Source organism: Ceratotherium simum, chromosome 29, assembly GCF_057802395.1.
Source record: "Ceratotherium simum simum isolate JZ-2026a chromosome 29, ASM5780239v1, whole genome shotgun sequence".
In the NCBI taxonomy this organism is placed as follows: domain Eukaryota; kingdom Metazoa; phylum Chordata; class Mammalia; order Perissodactyla; family Rhinocerotidae; genus Ceratotherium; species Ceratotherium simum.
The window spans coordinates 13,280,991-13,300,795 of NC_141928.1; the positions used below are offsets into that span (position 1 = coordinate 13,280,991).

Sequence of the window (19,805 nt, forward strand, 5' to 3'; positions counted from 1 at the left end):
CCTGCATAGCCTCCAATTCATCCCAGCTGGTTGACTCCTCTCTCCTACACATCTTCAAATGAGAGTAATGGATAAAAGCCTCTTATCTTTGGGTGCTTCATATGATACCACCTGTCCATGCACTGACTCTGGAGCAGCAGCAAAATGACATATTCATGAATTTTGCACTTTCCTATGAATAACCTTCCAGTGTCTGAACCAGGTTCCAGCTCTGTAGGGAATGACAATGCTTTGGTTCTTATTCTTTTGTGAAATCTGTTTGTGCAGCTAGGATTTATGTCTTCTCTTTTTCCTTGTGAATTCTTACAATAAATCCTTGTGATAATGTTGAATTTTACCTGAGTCCCATGCTCCTGGAAAACAGTGACAGTTAAAGAAATCCCCCCATCCGTCCGTGTTCTGGAAAATGGCTGAACTCTGAGCTACTCTCAGCCGGAGTCAGCACAAAACCCCTCCATAACGGCCCCTCTGAAGCATCAACTGACCTCAGGGAAAAACTTTCCCTGATGAACTCTCCAATTTCACCACTGACACCAGCTCATCCCACTTCTCCACACATAGTTATTTTTTGCCTCATTCACTTCTCTCTATAAAAGAAAAGCCCTTTCCTGCCTGACCCTTGCAGAGCTCATGGTTGGGATATTCTCCTAATTGCAATATCCCCCTTCTCCCTGTTGCTATAGATCCTTCCCCCCTCCTGCAATAATCCTTTCAAATAAAGGCTCTCCTTACTTAAGCCTGAAGTTATTTTTATTTGATACCTGTTACTTCAAAGAATGTGTATTCCTCTGTACCTTGCAAACTAAAACTACTCAAATAACACAAAATTTCACTTTAAAAGCTTGTACTGCTTATGTTATTTGGTTTCCTTAGGCTCCTGCAGATTTTTTGGCCATCAGATTGTTGGCTTACCATCTAGCCCATAATCTTTGTTTTTAAGTCCAGACAAGAAATAGAAATGTGTTGAATGAACAAATGAATTCATGAATCTCTGAGTTGCCAAAGAAATTTATCGACTAGCGTGACTTTAATATTTTTCAGAACTCACAAATGAACAAAAGCATTTTCTCCTGCCCAATTCTGTTTTTCTGGTTAGTAGCTTGGCTCGTCTGTTAAGGAAAAAAGATCCCCAGTAGTTGGAGGCACCTGCTGCTAGCGTTACTGGGACTTAATATATACTCTGTGGGAAACTGGTGCAGTTGAATTCAGGTCAACTGAAATTAATCAATAAGGAGAGACTTAATGCACAGGCAGCTGTGCCAGGTGGAAATCGGGGAGAAGAATGCTGAGATGATGTACTCTTGAGGACCTGGCCTGGGACTGATTCACCAAAAATCATCTAGTGGGCTGATTTCATTTGTTTCAAGTATAATAACTATGGAAGTCAGGGCCTTAATCTTTGAGGTAATGCAGAGTAAGGAGTCATGGTTCTGACGTTTATAATGGGAGAGAGAGAGAGATGTTGCTATTGAGGAGCCCTTGGACTAATGTGCTGGAGTTACACACACACACACACACACACACACACACACACACACACATGCTCAAAGACATTCAAACAGCTTTAAATGACTACATAAGAAAACTCAGCATCGTGAATAAGGATACTCAGGAGATTATAGTGATCACACTCAAGGACAGGAGAGATTTCAGCAGGATTAGGATTAAGTGAAAGGAAGGTGATTTCCTGGAAAGGAAGACTGATGTTTGATTGAGGTTTAGCCTGGGACGTCAAGAACAAGGTTCAGGTAGACCTTGTCCCAGGCAGATAATATTAGAGACCACTGGGAAGTAGGCATCATATTCAGGAGCAGCTTCAACACATTAGCTTCATCACATGTAATGAACATTCTTCCATCTGGGATGAAGCACCATCAGTGAAGATACCATCCTTCAGAATCTAATCACAGACACATTAGAAACCTGCAGTCAGGGGCGAGAGATTTGTGGGATTCTCCTAAGACTTCAGCTCCTCTTATTGGCATTTCACCCTGTGCATCAGCTTTGTCAAGCCCTGCTTCATGTCCTTGTTCCTTAGACTGTAGATAAAAGGGTTTAACATTGGAGTCAATATGGTGTAGATAACTGTTGCTATTCGATCCTTGACAGTATAGTTGGACAGGGGCTGGAAATAGACATAGCTAATGCTTCCATAAAACAGGGTCACTACTGTGAGATGAGCGCCACAGGTGGAAAATGCTTTGCACTTTCCAGTGGCTGAAGGGATCTTTAGAACAGTGATGAGGATTCTCAAATAAGAGATGATGATGCATGAAAAGGGGGTCATTATGACAGCCAGCCCTTCTGTCATTACTGTGATTTCTTTGACAAAATGGGAGGAACAGGACAACTTGAGCACTGACTGGTCATCGCAGAAAAAGTGGTGGATGACATTGGAGGTGCAGAAGGTCAGTTGATTGGTCAGGAGAATGTGCAGGAGGGAGTGGAGGTGTGGAATGCAAAAGGAGAGGACCAGAAGCAGGACACAGCATCTGTGATTCATGATAGTGATGTAGTGGAACGGATGACATATGGCCACATAGCGGTCAATGGCCATGGCTGCTAGGAGGTAACTGTCTGTGTTTCCAAAGGCTATGAAGAAGTACATCTGGGTCAGACACTCACCATAAGAGATGGCCTTTGTCTCTGATAAGAAGTTCATCAGCATCTTGGGGATAATGACTGTCACATAGCAAATGTCAACAAAGGACAGGACACTCAGGAAAAAGTACATGGGTGTCTGGAGGTGAGTATCTGAGCGGATGGCCAGGACTATGAGCAGGTTTCCTATCACTGTGATGAGGTAGATGGGGAGAAACACGGCAAAGAGTGGCTTCTGATCTTCAGGTCGAGAGGAGAGTCCCAGGAGGATGAATTCAGAAGGTCTTGTTAAGTTATTTCCTCCCATAGTCTTGGGTCCACCTAAAGATAAACTATCATTATAATAGATTCTTCCAACATCTGATATAATCTATCCAAGGATTTTTCAATTTATTCTTCCTATCAGCAATTAAAGCAAGTAAAAATATTACAATTACCTGGATGGTGGCTTCTTTCCTTTAGTGTTGGGAATTCAGAAATTAATATATATTTTAACTTCCTTTCAGTCTTCTGTTATAAAGAGGAAGTAATACAGGGAAAACAGAAATGGGGAAGAGAGAAAAGGAGACAGGGAGAGAGAATGAGAGGGAGAGAGAATTCCTTGGAAGGAGAGGAGGGCGGTCCTGGAGAAATTATCTTCTGATTGAGGATTTTCAGTAGTTAATTCATGGCAGGATGATCAGTGGTTTGCCCTCCCATTTAGTTGCCAACTGATAGAACGATGCTTTCCTTTAATTCAGATGTTTCTCTCTGCACCAATTATTCTGGCAGCTGAAAATCACCGAAAAGACATTGAAATACGAGATCACCCAACGGTTGCTCTAAGCTCCTCACTTTTTAGTGAAACCTTATCGGAGTGAAAGGATAAGCATGAAGAGGTAAAAGATAGGCAGACAGGAATAATAGGGTAGTAAAAACATTTCTTTTAATGATAATATCAATCCCATCCTTGGTGCCCAATCCCTGGATCTAAAATTGTTGTTGTCGTTGGTATGTGCTTGTTCGTGTTGGTGTAATTCTTTTCCAAATTCCTGTCTTAGTTACAGATAGGCTTCCCAGAAAAACCACACAGAGAAGGCACCTGATCCTAGAATGCCTTCAACTTTCATCAATCTGAAGGTTTTCTTCCTTGCCTCTTCTGGACCTTCTACATGCTGAAGGGGCTGTAGACACTCATAGACTCCACCCTCTCTCAAGGGAGCATCCTTTGAGACCGTCAAGAAATCCCTGACGTTCAGATGGAGGAGATATTAGAAAACAAGCCAATTATTGAAGTTTTGGAGTTTTTTTCCTCAAGAAGCCTGGGGAGTATCAGTGCTTTCTTTCTCTCCTGTCAGCCGCTCTCTTGACCCGGCAACTTTAGGCCAAAAAGAACACCTACATGAGGTTGGCTCAGGTGATACAGTGACTGGCTCTCCCAAACTTCCTGAGCATTGTTCTCAGAGCTGTATTATTTACTGAAAGACAGTATATAGGGTTGGAGAACATTTTTTTCAGAGTCCACATGGCTTTGGACTAAAAATACTAGAACACCTGATGCCACAAGTCACTTTTCTATCTCCCAGGCTTAGAAGCAGCCCCTAATTATACAATGTTCCTAAAACTTCAGAATATAAAAATTAATAGTTAAGACTTTAGACCCCAGAACTTGCTCTTTACTCTTCTCTCTGAAGCATCCCCAAGTGTGCTTATAAAATACTATGTATGACCCTTGTTTTTCCACTCAGGAAAACCACCAGGTGAATGTATTTTATGTTTTAAGAAATCCTGAATTCCTGACTTTGTATGGCAGAATTCCCAAGTTAGGACTCAAACTTCCCCTTCTCCCAGTATGAACATCATCCAAGAATATGCCATTCCTTATGACTCATTGCCCACTCATCCGTTTATATCATGCTATTGTTTATACTTTCCTTCATCTACTATAGCAAACCTGCAAGACTTGACGTCAGCCTCTTCCAGGACACTTTGCTTGATGACCACCAGTTGGAATGAGTCTGACTACTGTCCTCTTTTAACACTTTGGACTTCCATTCTAAGCAATATCTCAATCTCTGTCTTATTGCTTCTACATTAATTGAAAAAGGCACACATTAATAATTTAGTGAGTGCTTGCTCTGTGCTAGACACTCAGATAAAGGAAGAAAATGTAGTATCTCATTTAGTTATTGTGTCACCTTCATGAGATAGGTGGTCTTATTTTCTCTGCTTTAGAGAGGAGGAGTCTGAGCCCAGAGAGATGAAGTGATGTGCCCAATGTAACACCGATAGTCAGTGACAGAATTCATTTTTGAAACATCTCCTCCTTTTGAAACATCTAACTCTTGCTTGACTCCATTCTCTTAATCTGCCATGCTACTGTTTTTTCATGATGCTGGCAAAAAAGACTTGGGAATTATATACTGAATAATAACTCCCAAATAAATCATATTGTCAAAAATATGAACTATTTCTTATTAAAGATTAAAAAGCACATTATTAGTTTAAGCTTCTCCCATTAGACTGCATACTCCTTGAGATCAGTAATCATGCTTATTAATATCTGATTGCTCCAATCAGTGAATTAGTTTATAAATATTTCTAGAAGGCTTACTATATGTCAGGAATTGTGCTAGGTGCTGGAGATACAGTGGCATATAAAACAGAGGCAGTTTCCATCCACATATGGCTCACCCAAAGCTTTGTCCAAGATAGTAGTTGCTCAACAATATTCATAGTATTTCCTCATTTTTTGTTTGTGGTCATTTGAAATAAAAAATATAGAAAAATATAGGGAAGAAAAGTAATAATACTCCATGTGTACATCACCCAGAAGGATTGACTACAATAACATTTTCCTCGTTTTCCTTCAGCCTTTTAAAAATTCATTTACTCACAAACCTTTATAAACTTTAATAAAGTGCTTATTATGGGAACTGTTCTATGTGCTTTGCAAGTATTGACTAATTTTTAACCTCCTAATAACCATATTAGGTAGATATTATTTTCATATTTTTTATTTTTAAAGCACTTTATTGAAATGTGATTGACATAAAAAAGCTTTACGTATTTAATGTATACGATTTGATGAGTTTGGGGATAGGTATACACCCATGAAACCATCACCACCAAGGCCATAAACATATCCATCACCTTCCCAAGTTTCCTCCTACCCCATATGTTATTATTATTATTATTTGTGGTAAGAACACAACATACGATCTACCCTCTTAGCAAATATTAAGTATACAATACATTGTTGTTAGCTATAGGCGCTATGCTGAATAGTAGGTCTTTAGAACTTACCTTGCATAACTGAAACTTTGTATCCTTTCACCATCACCACCCCACATCTCCTTCCCTTCAACCCCTGGGAACCATCATTCTACTCTGCTTCTCTGAGTTTGACTCTTTTAAAGAGTCCACATGTAAGTGAGATCATGCAGACCTTTTTTTCTGTCTAGCTGATTTCACTTAGCACGTTGTCCTTATCCACCCGTGTTGTTGCAAATGATAGAATTTCTTTCTATTTTAAGGCTGAATAATATTCCACTGTATGTATATATCACATTTCTTTATCCATTCATCTGTCAATGGACATTTAGTTTGTTTCCATATCTTGGCTATTGTGAACACTGCTGCAATGAATTTTGGGAGTACTGGTATGTCTTTGAGATCCTGGTTTCATTTCTTTTAGATAAATCAAGAATGGGGTTGCTGGATCATATGGTAGTTCTATTTTTAATTTTTTGAGGAATTTCCGTACTGTTTTCCATAATGGTTGTAACAACTTACATTCCTACCCACAATGTACAAGGATTTCCTTTTATTCACATCTTTGCCAACAATTATTCTCTTTTTAAAAAAAAATTAATGATAGCCATCCTAACAGGTGTGTGACGATGACTCATTGATTTTGATTTGCATTTCCCTGATGATTAGTGATGTTGAGCACCTTTTCATGTATCTGTTGGCCCTTTGTACGTCATCTTTGGAAAAATGTCCATTCAAGTTCTTTGCCCATTTTTTAATCAAATTATTTGGTTTTTTGCTATTGAGTTGTATGAGTTCTTTATATATTTTGGATATTAACCCCTCATCATATATATGGTTTTCAAATATTTCTCCCATTCTGTAAGTTGCTTTTTCATTTGTTGGTGGCTTCCTTTGTTAGGTAGAAGTTTTTTAGCTTGATATAGCCCCCCTTGTTTATTTTTGCTTTTGTTGTCTGTGTTTTTCATGTCATGCCAAAAATATCATTGCCAAAACCAATGTCAAGGAGATTTTCTCTATGTTTTCTTCCAGGAGTTTTATGGTTTCGTGTCTTACCGTTAAATCTTTAATCCATTTTGAGTTGATTTTTGTGTATGGTTTAAGATTAGGGTAAAATTTTATTCTTTTGCATGTGAACTTCCACAAGGAACCCAAAATGAAGGATTCATCAAATTCCAGCTCTGCCCAGAACTGTGAGGATTATTTCCGTTTGTGCATTTATTCATTCATTCAATAAATATTTCCTGAAGGCTTCCTAGTGCTAGGCACTGATGTAAGTTCTAGAGATGCAGAAGTAATAAAATAAAGCACCTCGACTTACAGCATTTGAATTTTAGTGAAGATAGACATTGAACAAATAGATATATAATATGTCCAGAAGTCACATGGAATATTGAAAAACAAGTATGATAGATGAACAGAGTGTGACAGGGGATGTGGTATTTTAGAAAGGATGGTCAGGGAAGATCTTTCTGAAAAGGAGACATTTGAGTAGAAATCTGAATCAAGTGATTTGAGATCTCTGAAACTTAAGCAATCAGAAGCCCTATTTTTTTTTTGTTTAATTTTGTGTTTATTGCAGTAACATTGGTTTATAACACTGTATAAATTTCAGGTGTACATCATTATACTTCTATTTCTGCATAGATTACATCATGTTCACCACCCAAATACTAATTACAACCCATCACCACACACCTGTGCTGAATTTTCCCTTTCGCCCTCCTCCCTCCCCTCTTCCCCTCTGGTAACCACCAATCCAATCTCTGTCTCTATGTGTTTGTTTATTGTTGTTGTTATCTACTACTTAATGAAGGAAATCATACGGTATTTGACCTTCTCCCTCTGACTTATTTCACTTTGCATAATACCCTCAATGTCCATCCATGTTGTCACAAATGGCTGGATTTCATCGTTTCTTATGGCTGAGTAGTATTCCATTGTGTATATATACCACATCTTCTTTATCCACTTGTCCCTTGATGGGCACTTAGGTTGAGAAGCCCTATTTTAAAGTAAGAATATAAATAGCTGTTATACGTATATTTTTATTGTTTCCCGTATAATTTTTGGGGGATGTTACTTAAACATGCATAAACTTAAAGCAAACTTTACACTTTTTAATCTTTATATTGCTTATAAGTAAAAAAACTCTAAATAAGAGAAAATAAAATTTTTTGAGTTAAATTTATGTAAAGCCATGTAACTTATAAGAATTCAAAAGAAACTGAAAATGACTGAATTGATGAATAATGTTATATTGATGAAATAAATTATCTTTCTTAGAATTAAACAATGAAAAATATAGCTTCTAATCCAGTTCTCATTTAATCTCTTTTTTTTGTATTTTAATTTCAACCATACTAATACAGATAATGTCCATTTGCACAAGCAGATAGTAAAAATGCCTTTAAAAGATTGAGGAATTTATTTTTTGGAGCAGAAAAATTAAGACATCATACTAAATTAGAACTCTGCTAGTTAGCAATTCAAGATTGCCAACTTTAATGAGATGTTTCCAGATAACTTCATTTATCTGTTTTGTCTTTTTGAAGGTTAGATTAGCATTGGGGTCATATTGAAAGATGCAATAGAGGGTACCCAGATAGGTAAAGAAATCTAACCACTAATGAAAGCAATAAAAACTAAACATTTCTGAATGCTCTGTACCAGGCAGAGTCTTGAGAGTATGACAAATATTATTTCTTATCTCACCATCCTTCAACTCCTATATGACCTGAGCTGAAGGACATGATTATGTCCTGGAGGAAGATATCATTTACAACATAAAAAGTCATCCACCATGACCATTTGGTCATCCATCTGAACTGTTTAGGAAGGAAGTCGTGTGTCAGTGTCCAAATCTTCGTGGAAGGTAGTCAGATAAATCTGTGCTTGTTTCAGATGAACTGCTCAGAAATCAGTCACACTGGAAAAGCCAACGTTGCTATATTTAAAAATGTTTAAATATATATATGATTAAAAATTCAAATAGTGCATAAGACTAGAGAGTGAAAAACAAGTTTTCCCCCATCCCTGAACCATCCAGAGGTGGTTGATCCGATAGCAATTTCTAGGGTATACATCCATAGAATAGACAGCGTATGCACATAGTCATTCACATCCACTCATCAATGTATCATACAATGCATATACAGTTTTGCACCTTGATTTTCTCAGTTAACAATATATGTGTCGAACATGGTTATATATCAGATCTCTCTAGTCATTAACCAGTACCAAAATCTTAACTAATGAATGTAGTATTTTTTGGGGCTGTTCACAGACATTTTGGTTCTCCCTCTTTCCAGGCACATGGTAGGATTTTACTTCTCCATCCTTTGGAAATTAGATATGGCCATGAGACTTGCTTTGGCAATGGAGTGGGAATGGAAGTTATGTGTTTCATGTATGAGTGGGAGTTTAAGATCCAGGATGCAATTTGCCACACTCCTTTTCTCCTGCCTTGGTGACTAGTAAACCCTAGTTGGTGGAGGCACCATCAGCCTGTATCTCCAATCAAGGGTGATGCAAAACAGAGCCCCTCTATCTACCTTCAGTGCATTCTCAGAGTGACTGAGAAACAAATGTTATAGTTTTAACTATTTGATATTTTGGGTCTGTTTGTTAATGCAGAATGATCTAGTTTGTCTTTATTGACATAGAATTTGTGTCTAGAATGGGAGTATTTCATATAACCAAAACCTAAATAGTGTGGCTTAGGGGCAGGATAATCGTTGTAAGGAAGTTGTTATTGGAGGCTGGTAATATGGCAATCCATTTTATGGTGAAATATTTCGTAAAACTTTTGCCACTGACAGCTTGGGAGGCAGATCATATTATCACTGAACTTGGAGCTCTAGAGAAAAAGGTCAGAAATCATAAAGTTATTAGCATGTGTTGGTGGATATTGACTGCTTTTGGAAAAGTATTATAAGACAGAGTTGAACTCAGAAAACATTTGGTTAATTTGTGAGTAGGTCTGAAAAGTAATAGAAATAATGAATGAATTCAGAGGCTTGGTAGGGATAGATGAGACAAATGCTTTCAAGGACTAAAAATAAAAAATAAAACTAAGAAAGTCTTGGTGACACAAAGGCCAATTAACATTCATATATGTGAGAAAGTTAAATTACAGGTACACCAATGATTAAAACCTCTGAATTGATTAAGGTGTCACAGAGTAAAAACTCTGCGTGGTGCTGATAAATTCCTACAACAGACTAAATGGCTCAAAGAAAAGATACTAAGAATGGATTCTCCCACCTTCGCCCTAATTGTTCAATACACATATGATAGAGATTAAATAAAGCCAGAGAAATATGAGGATAACCAAGCAAAGAAGCATAGTAATTCTGGGAACTATGTCTCAGAAAACAAAACAAAACAAAACTGTGTTCACAGGTACTGGTACGTGGCAAATAAGGAGGAAGACAACTAAGTATTTAAAAGGTTTATACTCCCCAAAGTACCACCATTCCGGACTAGGAGAGGCACTGGGCTATTGTTTTAGTCTTAAAATAACCATTGAGCCCTCAATTCTTTGGGCAGGAAATGGTTTGAGAACTCTTCTCAGCCACCAACTTGGGCATATTTCTGGATGTTCACTTTAAATGTGGCCTTAAAGAATAACAGGTAGGGAACAAAAGCCAGAGGCTGCATAGAATAATGGTCAAGGGGGCTACTCCCAGGGACATAAATCAAGACCTAATCAAAGAACATTCCCCACCACCAGAGTAGGGGTCCTCGAAATATCTCTCTAGTGGGATTTGAGAATTTGCCACTGATCAGTCTTCTCTGTGTCTTTTATTGCTCCCTTTTCTGAATGAAAGTGTTTCGTTATGTTTTTCCTGGTTATCTTCTAACTATCTACAGTTATTGAGTATGGGAGAAGCAGATAACTTGTCTTTACAATTTAAAATTTTCTGTGTCAATTGAAACCACATCCAGATGGATGCAGAGACTACCATACATCACTCAGAGATCCCAGGTCAAATCCATTTTGTTGTCTTTATGTCCAAACAATGATTTTTACACTTCTGAGCTCTCACAAGTTGAGCCCTGGGGCCAGGCAGAGTCTGGAAACATATAAGAGGCTATATGAGTTTTTCCACAGGTTATCTACAAAGGGAAGAATCTACAGTAAACATACTGAAAACTGATGTATAGCTAAATATTACCTATGTGACATATATACTCACAACCACTACTCTCACGCCCACATCAGACATTGCAAATCAATTATGGAATTTTTTTTCCTATCGAGTCTAGGGATGGTTATTCAAGTCCCTTTCAGTGTTGTATCTCTCAGGTAGTCAAGACCAACTGATCAGAGTTGGCATGGATGTGCAGTCCATTGGACATCCATACAATTAAATAAGGTAGCTCTAGAATATATTTTCTTGGATAATTGCCACTTATAGACAACTGTGGTCAGCAGCAACCTCAGCAGTAAGCAGAGTATGTTGGTCCCTGACTCTATCAATCATACATTCCTTTTCTGAAATTTCTTGGCTAGAGCTTCATTTTGTTTTGAGGAAATACCTTGTGCCATAGTGAAATATGGCTGGTCATGAGAAAATAGTTTGGAGGAAAGAAACATACTAGTCAGTATTCCTTTATTAATATCCTAGTGAGAATTGTAGATTCAATATGATAATATAGGGTACGCATTCTTATATTTACCTGAATGATAGACAGAAGGAGGAGATATTGGAAACTGAGTTATATTTAGGGAGAGGTAGGTGGGAAACAAGGCTCAGGAGGACTTAAAGAGTGAGAGTTATTTGAGGGACAAACTAAAGATAATGATTACTGAGATACAGTATTGGATTCATTTTCCATTGCACATAGAGCTAGAGATGATTCAGTAACAGTGATGTATTGCGTTGACATCATATATTAAGAAATTTGTGTCTATAGGAGCCAGAACATTATGTTAAGGTGGTAAGATGCTGAGGAAAAGAATATGGTTCTAATCTATTTGATGGAAGAACGCTACTTCCCTTGATGAGAACTTTCCAAACTAATGTTGAGGATGGGACTTAAACACACACATGCACGCACACACACACACACACACATATACACACATAAACACATTTATAAATAATTTCCATAGATTAAGATAAATGGATCTACAGAAGTATGTATCTACCTGCAAAGATCTGCGGCAGACATACATATTTTCAGTCAATTACATTTTTCTAACTTACATTAATTCCATCAGGAAAGATGCAGAGATTAGGGGAGTTTTCAAGTGACTTTGGAGGAAATACAGGGAATACGACTTCCTGGAAAGGTGGGATATGATACAGTAAGGATAAAGTAGGCAGAAAGATTTGGATAAAGCTTATTACAACCAGCTAATGATGGATATCACTGGGGAGGATGTAGGAAATGTCAGGGAAAACCTTACATTCAATTAATATTTTCCCATCACCTATGAAGCACCTTTACTATCATTCCTCAGCTCATCATAAACACCAAGAACTTGCATTCACGGATTGGAGAATCTATAGAATTTCTCAAGACTTAGCATAAAAGCCACATCATTTGGGCTTTATCCTACCTATCAGCTTTCCCAAGCCCTGCTTCATGTCTTTGTTTCTCAGACTGTAGACAAAAGGATTCAACATGGAAGTTAATATAGTGTAGATAATTGTTGCTATCCGGTCCTTGACAGTAAAGCTGGTAGGAGGCTGGAGATAGACATAGCTAATACTCCCATAAAACAGAGTTACCATGGTAAGATGGGAGCCACAGGTAGAGAAGGCTTTGTACTTCCCAACAGTTGAAGGGATTTTCAGAACAGTGGTGAAGATTCTTAGATAAGAGATGATGATGCACATAAAGGGGGCCATTACGACAAATAGTCCTTCTGTCTTTATCACTATCTCATTGACAAATGTAGATGAGCAGGACAACTTCAGCACTGGGTTGAGATCACAGAAGAAGTGATGGATAATGTTGGATGCACAGAAGGTGAGTTGATTCATCAAGTGGACATGGAGGAGTGAGTGAAGAAATGGAATGAAGAAGGAAATTACCAGTAGAAGGACACAGCATTTATAGCTCATGATGGTGATGTAATGAAAGGGGTTGCATATGGCCACATAGCGGTCAATGGCCATGGACCCTAGAAGGTAACTATCTACATTGCCAAAGGATAGGAAGAAATACATCTGGGTCAGGCACTCACTATAGAGGATGGTCTTTGTCTCTGATAAGAAGTTTATCAGCATCTTTGGAATAATAGCTGTTGTATAGCAAATATCAACAAAAGACAGGATGCTCAGAAAGAAATACGTGGGTGTCTGTAGGCGAACATCTGAATAGATGGCCAGCATAATGATCAGGTTTCCCATCAGAATGATCAGGTAGATGGTTAGAAATAAGACAAAGAGAGGCTTCTGGTCCTCAGGCCTAGAGGAGAGTCCCAGTAAGATGAATTCAGAAGGTCTTGTTTCGTTGTTCCATCTCATGGCTTTGATTTTACTTAAAGATAAATAAAATAGACTGATCTATCTTTTGAAGCATGCATTTTCCAAGCATCTTTAATCCTTATTCTCCCACTGAGATTTTGTAAATATAATATTTATCTGCACTGATGCTTTCCTCCATTAATGTGGAGAACTCAGGGTGAAAATTATTCTTCCATTTCCCTTCGATTTCTGAGCTACTTAGAAACAATGGGAAAATACATTACAGAAGGAGTGGTGAGATCAGAAAGAGAAATGGACATAGACAGAGAGAGACTTCCCTTTTCTATTGTCTTGCATTCTGTTTGATAATCATATTCTGACTTATGGTTCAATGTAATATGGCTTGGGCACAGATTGAGGCATGGGGAAAAGTCTTTGTCTATTTAGATATTTTAGTGGATAAACTTGTCTGGATAATTACAAACTTTTGAATAATATGCTCCTTGAATTCATTTGCTTTCCTCCCTATCACTTATCCTGGAATCTGGATGCTGAATTCTGAAATTACCATACAATCTCTTCTTTCCCATCACTGTGATAAGTATATCCTTTCTGCCCTAGTGAGTTACTATTCAAGAAAGGAAGAAAAGATGCAAACAGAGACACAGATCCAGTGTGGCATGGATAGAGCCCTTTTCCTATTTTTAAACACATCGTATCCTAGGTCCCCAACTTGTGGGTTCTAACATCATTGTGCATATATCTGTGCAAGCGTGTTTATTTGTAAGTGTGGATTTGCCCGTATAACCACCTCAACCATAGATACAGCTGCCCAGGACTTAGCAGATCTTTGGCAAACACTCAGCTCTTCTTGAGTCTGAGTGGTTTCCCCCAGACACTGCAGGGATCTCCTCATCTGACAGAGCTATAGTGACATGCTCTGTGATTTGTCCTCTGATTTGTCCTCAACTCCCTGGAGTTCAGCTGGAAAACCAGTAGAAAACAACCATGTTTTTCAATTATGAAAGATATTCCTCTAAGGAACCAAGAGAATATCTCATGCTTTCTTCTCCTCCAAGTAGCCCTGTCCCTCTCCATATTTCCTAAAATTCTATGCAAGGCCTGGACGTTTCTGGCAAAGGAAAAAATCAACAAAATGAAAAGGCAATCTATGGGATGGGAGAAAATATGTGCAAACCATATATCTGATAAGGGGTTAATATCCAAAATATATAAGAAACTCATACAACTTAATAGCAAAAAAACAACCCAATTAAAAAAATTGGCAAGGGATTTGAATAGATATTTCTCCAAAGAAGCCATCTAAATAACCAACAGGTATATGAAAAAGTACTCTACTCTACTAATCATCGGTGAAACACAAATCAAAACCACAATGAGATATCACTGCACCCCTGTTAGAATGGCTATTCCAAAAGATGAATGATAAGTGCTGGTGAGAACGTGGAGAAAAAGGATCCCTAGTATACATTTGGTGGGAATATATATTTGTATAGTTATTATGAAAAACAGCATGGAGGTTCCTCAAAAAATTCAAAACAGGACTACCATATGAGTCAACAATCTCACTTCTGAGTATATAACCAAAGGAAATGAAATCAGGATCTCTAAGAGATAACTGCACTCTCATGTTCATTTCAGCACTATTCACAGTAGCCAAGATATGAAAAGAAACTAAATGTCTATTGACGGATGAATGGAGAAAGAAAACGTGATGTGATATATATATTTATCACACTTAAGTATATAAGTTAAAGTTGGATGCTGCATTTTCCTATGTCCCTTCCTGTCTGATCCCTCATTGTAGTTTATATTGGTGCTGAAAAGTTTCTTTAGTGCTTTCAAGATAATTGGCCTAGGGAACAAACATAAATAGCAGTGGAGAACATAGAAAGATGGAGAGTTTTGATGGGAGATGGAAGGGAGTGGTAGTTTCTCTGAGACTTTACTCCCAAGAAAGATATATTTGTAAGATATAGTGGGGAATTTGGCATATACTCAGGGATAATTGTAATTTCAAATTGAAAATATTGTCAGAACCTCAAGAAATTGACCTATGTGGTTAGCGTAGAAAGAAGGGGAATATTCTTGAAGTAGCAGGACACTGAGTTCCCATGTAGAAGACAATGTGGTCTAGTGGAGAAATCGGACTTGGACATACGGTGTGAGTTAGTTTCAGCACGTTTTCTCCAAATTGTGGGAATGCAGGAAAGAACCTATTGCTTTTTATAGTTTCAGTCATTTCCCATGTAAAGTAGTGCTAATAAAATTTCCCTCATTTGTGGGGGGCTGGCTGGATGGCGCAAGTGGTTAAGTGCACGTGCTCCGCTGCGGAAGCCCCGGGTTCGCTGGTTCGGATCCCGGCACGCACCGACGCACTGCTTGGCAAGCCATGTTGTGGCAGCGTCCCATATAAAAGTGGAGGAAGATGGGCATGGATGTTAGCCCAGGGCCAGTCTTCCTCAGCAAAAAAGAGGAGGATTGGCAGATGTTAGCTCAGGGCCGATCCTCCTCACACACACACACACACACAAAATACCTCATTTGTACCTGTACTTTTCTTTTGTTTACCTGACACTTTAAATTATGTTTTATCATTTATCCTCACTAGAATGGAGAATCCATTAGGGACATAATCAATTATTTTTCAGTAGTGTATCCTTAATGGCCGTCAGAATGCCTTACACATAGTTCATGATAAATCCAAAAATTACATAGGTGAATGAATTGTCTATTCCAGAGTCTTGAAGTATGTAGGTTCTTAGGTAAGTGAGAGCTTCCTTTCTCCTAATTTCTAAGAGTATCTTGAGCATGAGTGGGTTGAATAATATCCTCACAACAAACTCTTTATCCTTAACAAGAATAGATTCCTTCACAGATTAGTAAGAGAAAGATTGAGAAGTTGGAGAAATATATTTTTACAACTCCAATTGGCATAGCCATAGGAAAGTGCTCCAGTTGGTGGTTAAGAACACAGGTTTGGTTTCAGACAGACTAGGAACTGAATCTTCGTTAAAATGCTTTAAGTCTGTGGAGAAACTCAATTATCTACTTTTGAAGTATTTCAACAGGAATAGCAATTCTTACGTGATGTTTCCTATGTATAAAGCCTTGTTTTAAGCACTTTACATAATCTCATTTATACCCGTTAACAACATCATAAGGTATGGACTGTTATTATCCCCCTTTACTGATTAGAAAACTGAGGTATATATAGGTTAAGATATTTGCCCAGGATCACTCAGTTGGTAAGTGGTAGAGCTGGGATTATAACGTCACAGTCTGTTAGCCTAAACACTAAGCTATACTGCCTTTCATAGTACTAACCCAAAAGTGCTATTATGAGCATGAAATGAACAAAGCATGTAACACCTAACGTGGTGTCTGTCACATAGTCACCACTCAATATCTATTAACTCATATTTTATAATCATTACTCTCTCGTACTCCTTAGAGCCTTTTCTGTGGGAATATGTCCCCTTTTCTCTTGGTCAACTTATAACATGTCATCAACCAACTCTTCTTCTTCAGCTCCCATCCTTCATAGTCCTGATACTCAGTCCTCACTCTAGCTGGCCTGAGTCCTAGCTTGTCTCTGGGTGTTTTGACCACAGGAGTGCTGGGACTCAAAGTGAGTCCCACTCTGTGGAAATTACAGCCTAGTGTTACAGACAGCCTTGGCTTGGAGGAGAGGTCTTTTGGCTTCCCTGTAGTGTTCACAATCACTACATCTCATAATCTACAACTTGAGGAAATGAGAGATGTTAAGTTATTCCCCTACCTTCTTCCAGTCCTCAGGGATCTAAGCCAATTTCATTAAAAAATTGACCATCAATTTTGGATTGCTTCTTGATAAATCATCTAGAACAGCAGTCATCAAAATTGCACAATAGACAGATTCCTTTAACAGGAAAAAAATCCCATGGAATCCCTAGGTTAACATATTTTATTCTACAGTTTGTAGCATACATATGAACAAAAAACCATAAACCTTAATAAATTTACTAATATACCATTTTAACTGTAAAACTATAATAGAGATACAAATTAAATTCAAGCCAAGTGTCATAGACACATTTCAAATAAGAAGAATAATTAAGGGACATATGATGTTTTTTAAGTGAAACTAAACCAATAGTGGTGGCATTAATAGTGGAGATTTTAAATTCAAGTCCGTTCTGAACTTAATGACTTCCTGGTTTTTACTTTGCCAATACGATAGCTGCAAATAAATATTTTATATATAACAAACAAAATGCTATTAATAATTTCAAGTCTTTGTTTACTAGTTTTGGATAATAAAACCAAATGCTTAGCCCAATTTTCTAGTGCTCAATCCTATAAAACCAATTTTAATGAATGTTAATTGATAACTTTCAGAATAAGGCAGGTATGATTTGCACTATTACATAAATTTGCATTAAATAATATCCAATCCAGCGCTTTCTGAAATCAGTAATAGGAAAATAGTATCTGAATTTATCTTTATTTAGGGAAGTTACTGAAAAACACTTTTAATTTCAACAAGGGATTTGCTGGTAGGCTCTTGAGTGGAATAAAATATTGGAAATGGTGATTTCAAAAATGAAATCATAAATAAAAATTCTTGCAATTGTTTTCATTTTCATTTTTCTTTTAATATACAAACTAGGAAACATCTTTTTCTTTGCTAATAAGCTAGTAAGTTCAAAAAAGTAAAAATACTGAGTTAATTTCTTCATACTAAATCATTTTCTTAATGTTGTATCAAAGTTTCAATGTCTTAAAAAGGTTGATGCTAAGGACTTATTTTATAAAATATGTTTCATTTCTAAAAGTTTAGACTTTAAACTTAAATTGTTCACCAGACATTATGAGGTTGTTGGGCAATTATTTCAAGTTTACTTTGGGTCAAGCCATTTTAATGGTATTTAGAGTTCCTTAACATCAAAATCAGATGATCTCATATTTATGTTATTCATTGTTGCAATTGTCATGGTAAATAAAATATAGAAATACAGGCTCTGGAATTTCATTAATTTAGCTTTTAAGAAGAGGCGTCCAGAGTCCAGTATAGTCCTTGCTACCAGAGATCACAGGATGGGCCTGAGTCCTTGCCTCCCATGATTTAATCAACTGAGCACTGTCTCTATTCTGTCTTCCTTATATTACTAGGATTAAAGCACCATAAAAGTGGGTGACAGTATATTATATTATTATAAAAAACATTAATAATTCCTTGATCCCAATTTTTTTATGGATTATGGGTGTTTAATAAGCCTAGTAATGAGATTGGAGAATGAGTTAGCTAATTGATTGTGAAAACAAAGGAAATAATGAGAAAAAATACCTTCGTCCCATAAATATTTACTCTTGGTAAACATCGTGTTGGAGAATGATAGGTAAAACAGGGCGTTTCATTGGGTCAGGGAACTAGGGTTAATGAGAGAACGATTGTCACTTGCTGGCCGTTTATCTAGCCACTTTTTCTTGAGTGCTTGCTTTATGCCAGGCACTGTGCTAGGCACTGGATACAGAGGTGAATTTACAGCTCCTTCTCTCCAGGAGCACACAGTCAAATAGAGGAATTGGGCTATACAAAGTGCATCCTACCAACATCTAAAAAACCTGAATTCACTTTGGTTGTGTAATATCAACAATGGTTGTAGCAGTAATGGTGGCTGCAACAAGAACAGTTATTATTTGAGCATTTTACTATGGACCAGTCTCTATATTTAGCACTTTATATGTAATATTCTAATCCTTAAAGCAATCATTTATTTAAAAACTAGGGGTTATTACCACTTTATACATAAATAGACTAAAGCTCAGAGGTTTTAAGTAATTGCCAAATTCACAGAGTTTGTAAGATGTATATCTCAGAATTATATTCAGTTTTATTTGGCTCCAAAGCCCAATTTTAGGCCACTACATAATACTTATTATATCATAAGAAGATAATAAAGTGATGACTAAGTGAGTTATTTGGGAAATGAGACACAAGTGTCTGCCGTTTGGGATGCCTGGGCATTGACTGTCTCCCCTGCCCTATCAGGATCAGTGGCATCGAGGCGTTGCCAGGAACTTGAGGTGCTTTTAATCTTCCCTTGAGAGTATGTCCCTACTTTCTTGCTCTATGCGATGGTGGGAGGCATTGTAGCTGACCTCCCCCAGGTGGCTCTATGGGAAAGGCCTCTGAGGCCCCATAGTCTCTATATCTCACCTATGCTCAGTAGCCCTGACGTAGCATCATGCACTTGCTCTGTCCTTCAGCACCATGGCCAGATCCCTGGGGTCTGATAGAAGGCTAGAGCCACAGTCAGAGAAGTTCTTTCTTGCCAGGTGAGTGTGTTGCTGGGGAACTAGCTTTCATTCTCCACCCTGTTTCCCCCTGACTAATTCTTATTTTTCTCTATCAATAACCAGTCTCTCACTATGGACCTAACTTGTTTAACATTATCCTTTCTCCTTTATGTCCTCACAGCCATTGCCCCTCTCTCCTCAACACCGATAATCTCTCTCACCAGC

General features: G+C 37.7%; 2 protein-coding genes across 2 annotated transcripts; both read right to left on the minus strand.

The window, feature by feature from the left end:
* Positions 1 to 1,975: 1,975 nt before the first annotated feature.
* Positions 1,976 to 3,051, minus strand: LOC101394286 (olfactory receptor 1L1). Its single transcript, XM_004423419.1, has one exon. The coding sequence runs from the start codon at positions 2,906 to 2,908 to the stop codon at positions 1,976 to 1,978; it is 933 nt and encodes a 310-aa protein (XP_004423476.1). The 5' UTR covers positions 2,909 to 3,051.
* Positions 3,052 to 12,404: 9,353 nt separating this feature from the next.
* LOC101399280 (olfactory receptor 1L1-like) lies at positions 12,405 to 13,337 on the minus strand. Its single transcript, XM_004423758.3, has one exon. It carries the CDS (start codon positions 13,335 to 13,337, stop codon positions 12,405 to 12,407), a length of 933 nt encoding a protein of 310 aa, XP_004423815.1.
* Positions 13,338 to 19,805: the final 6,468 nt, after the last annotated feature.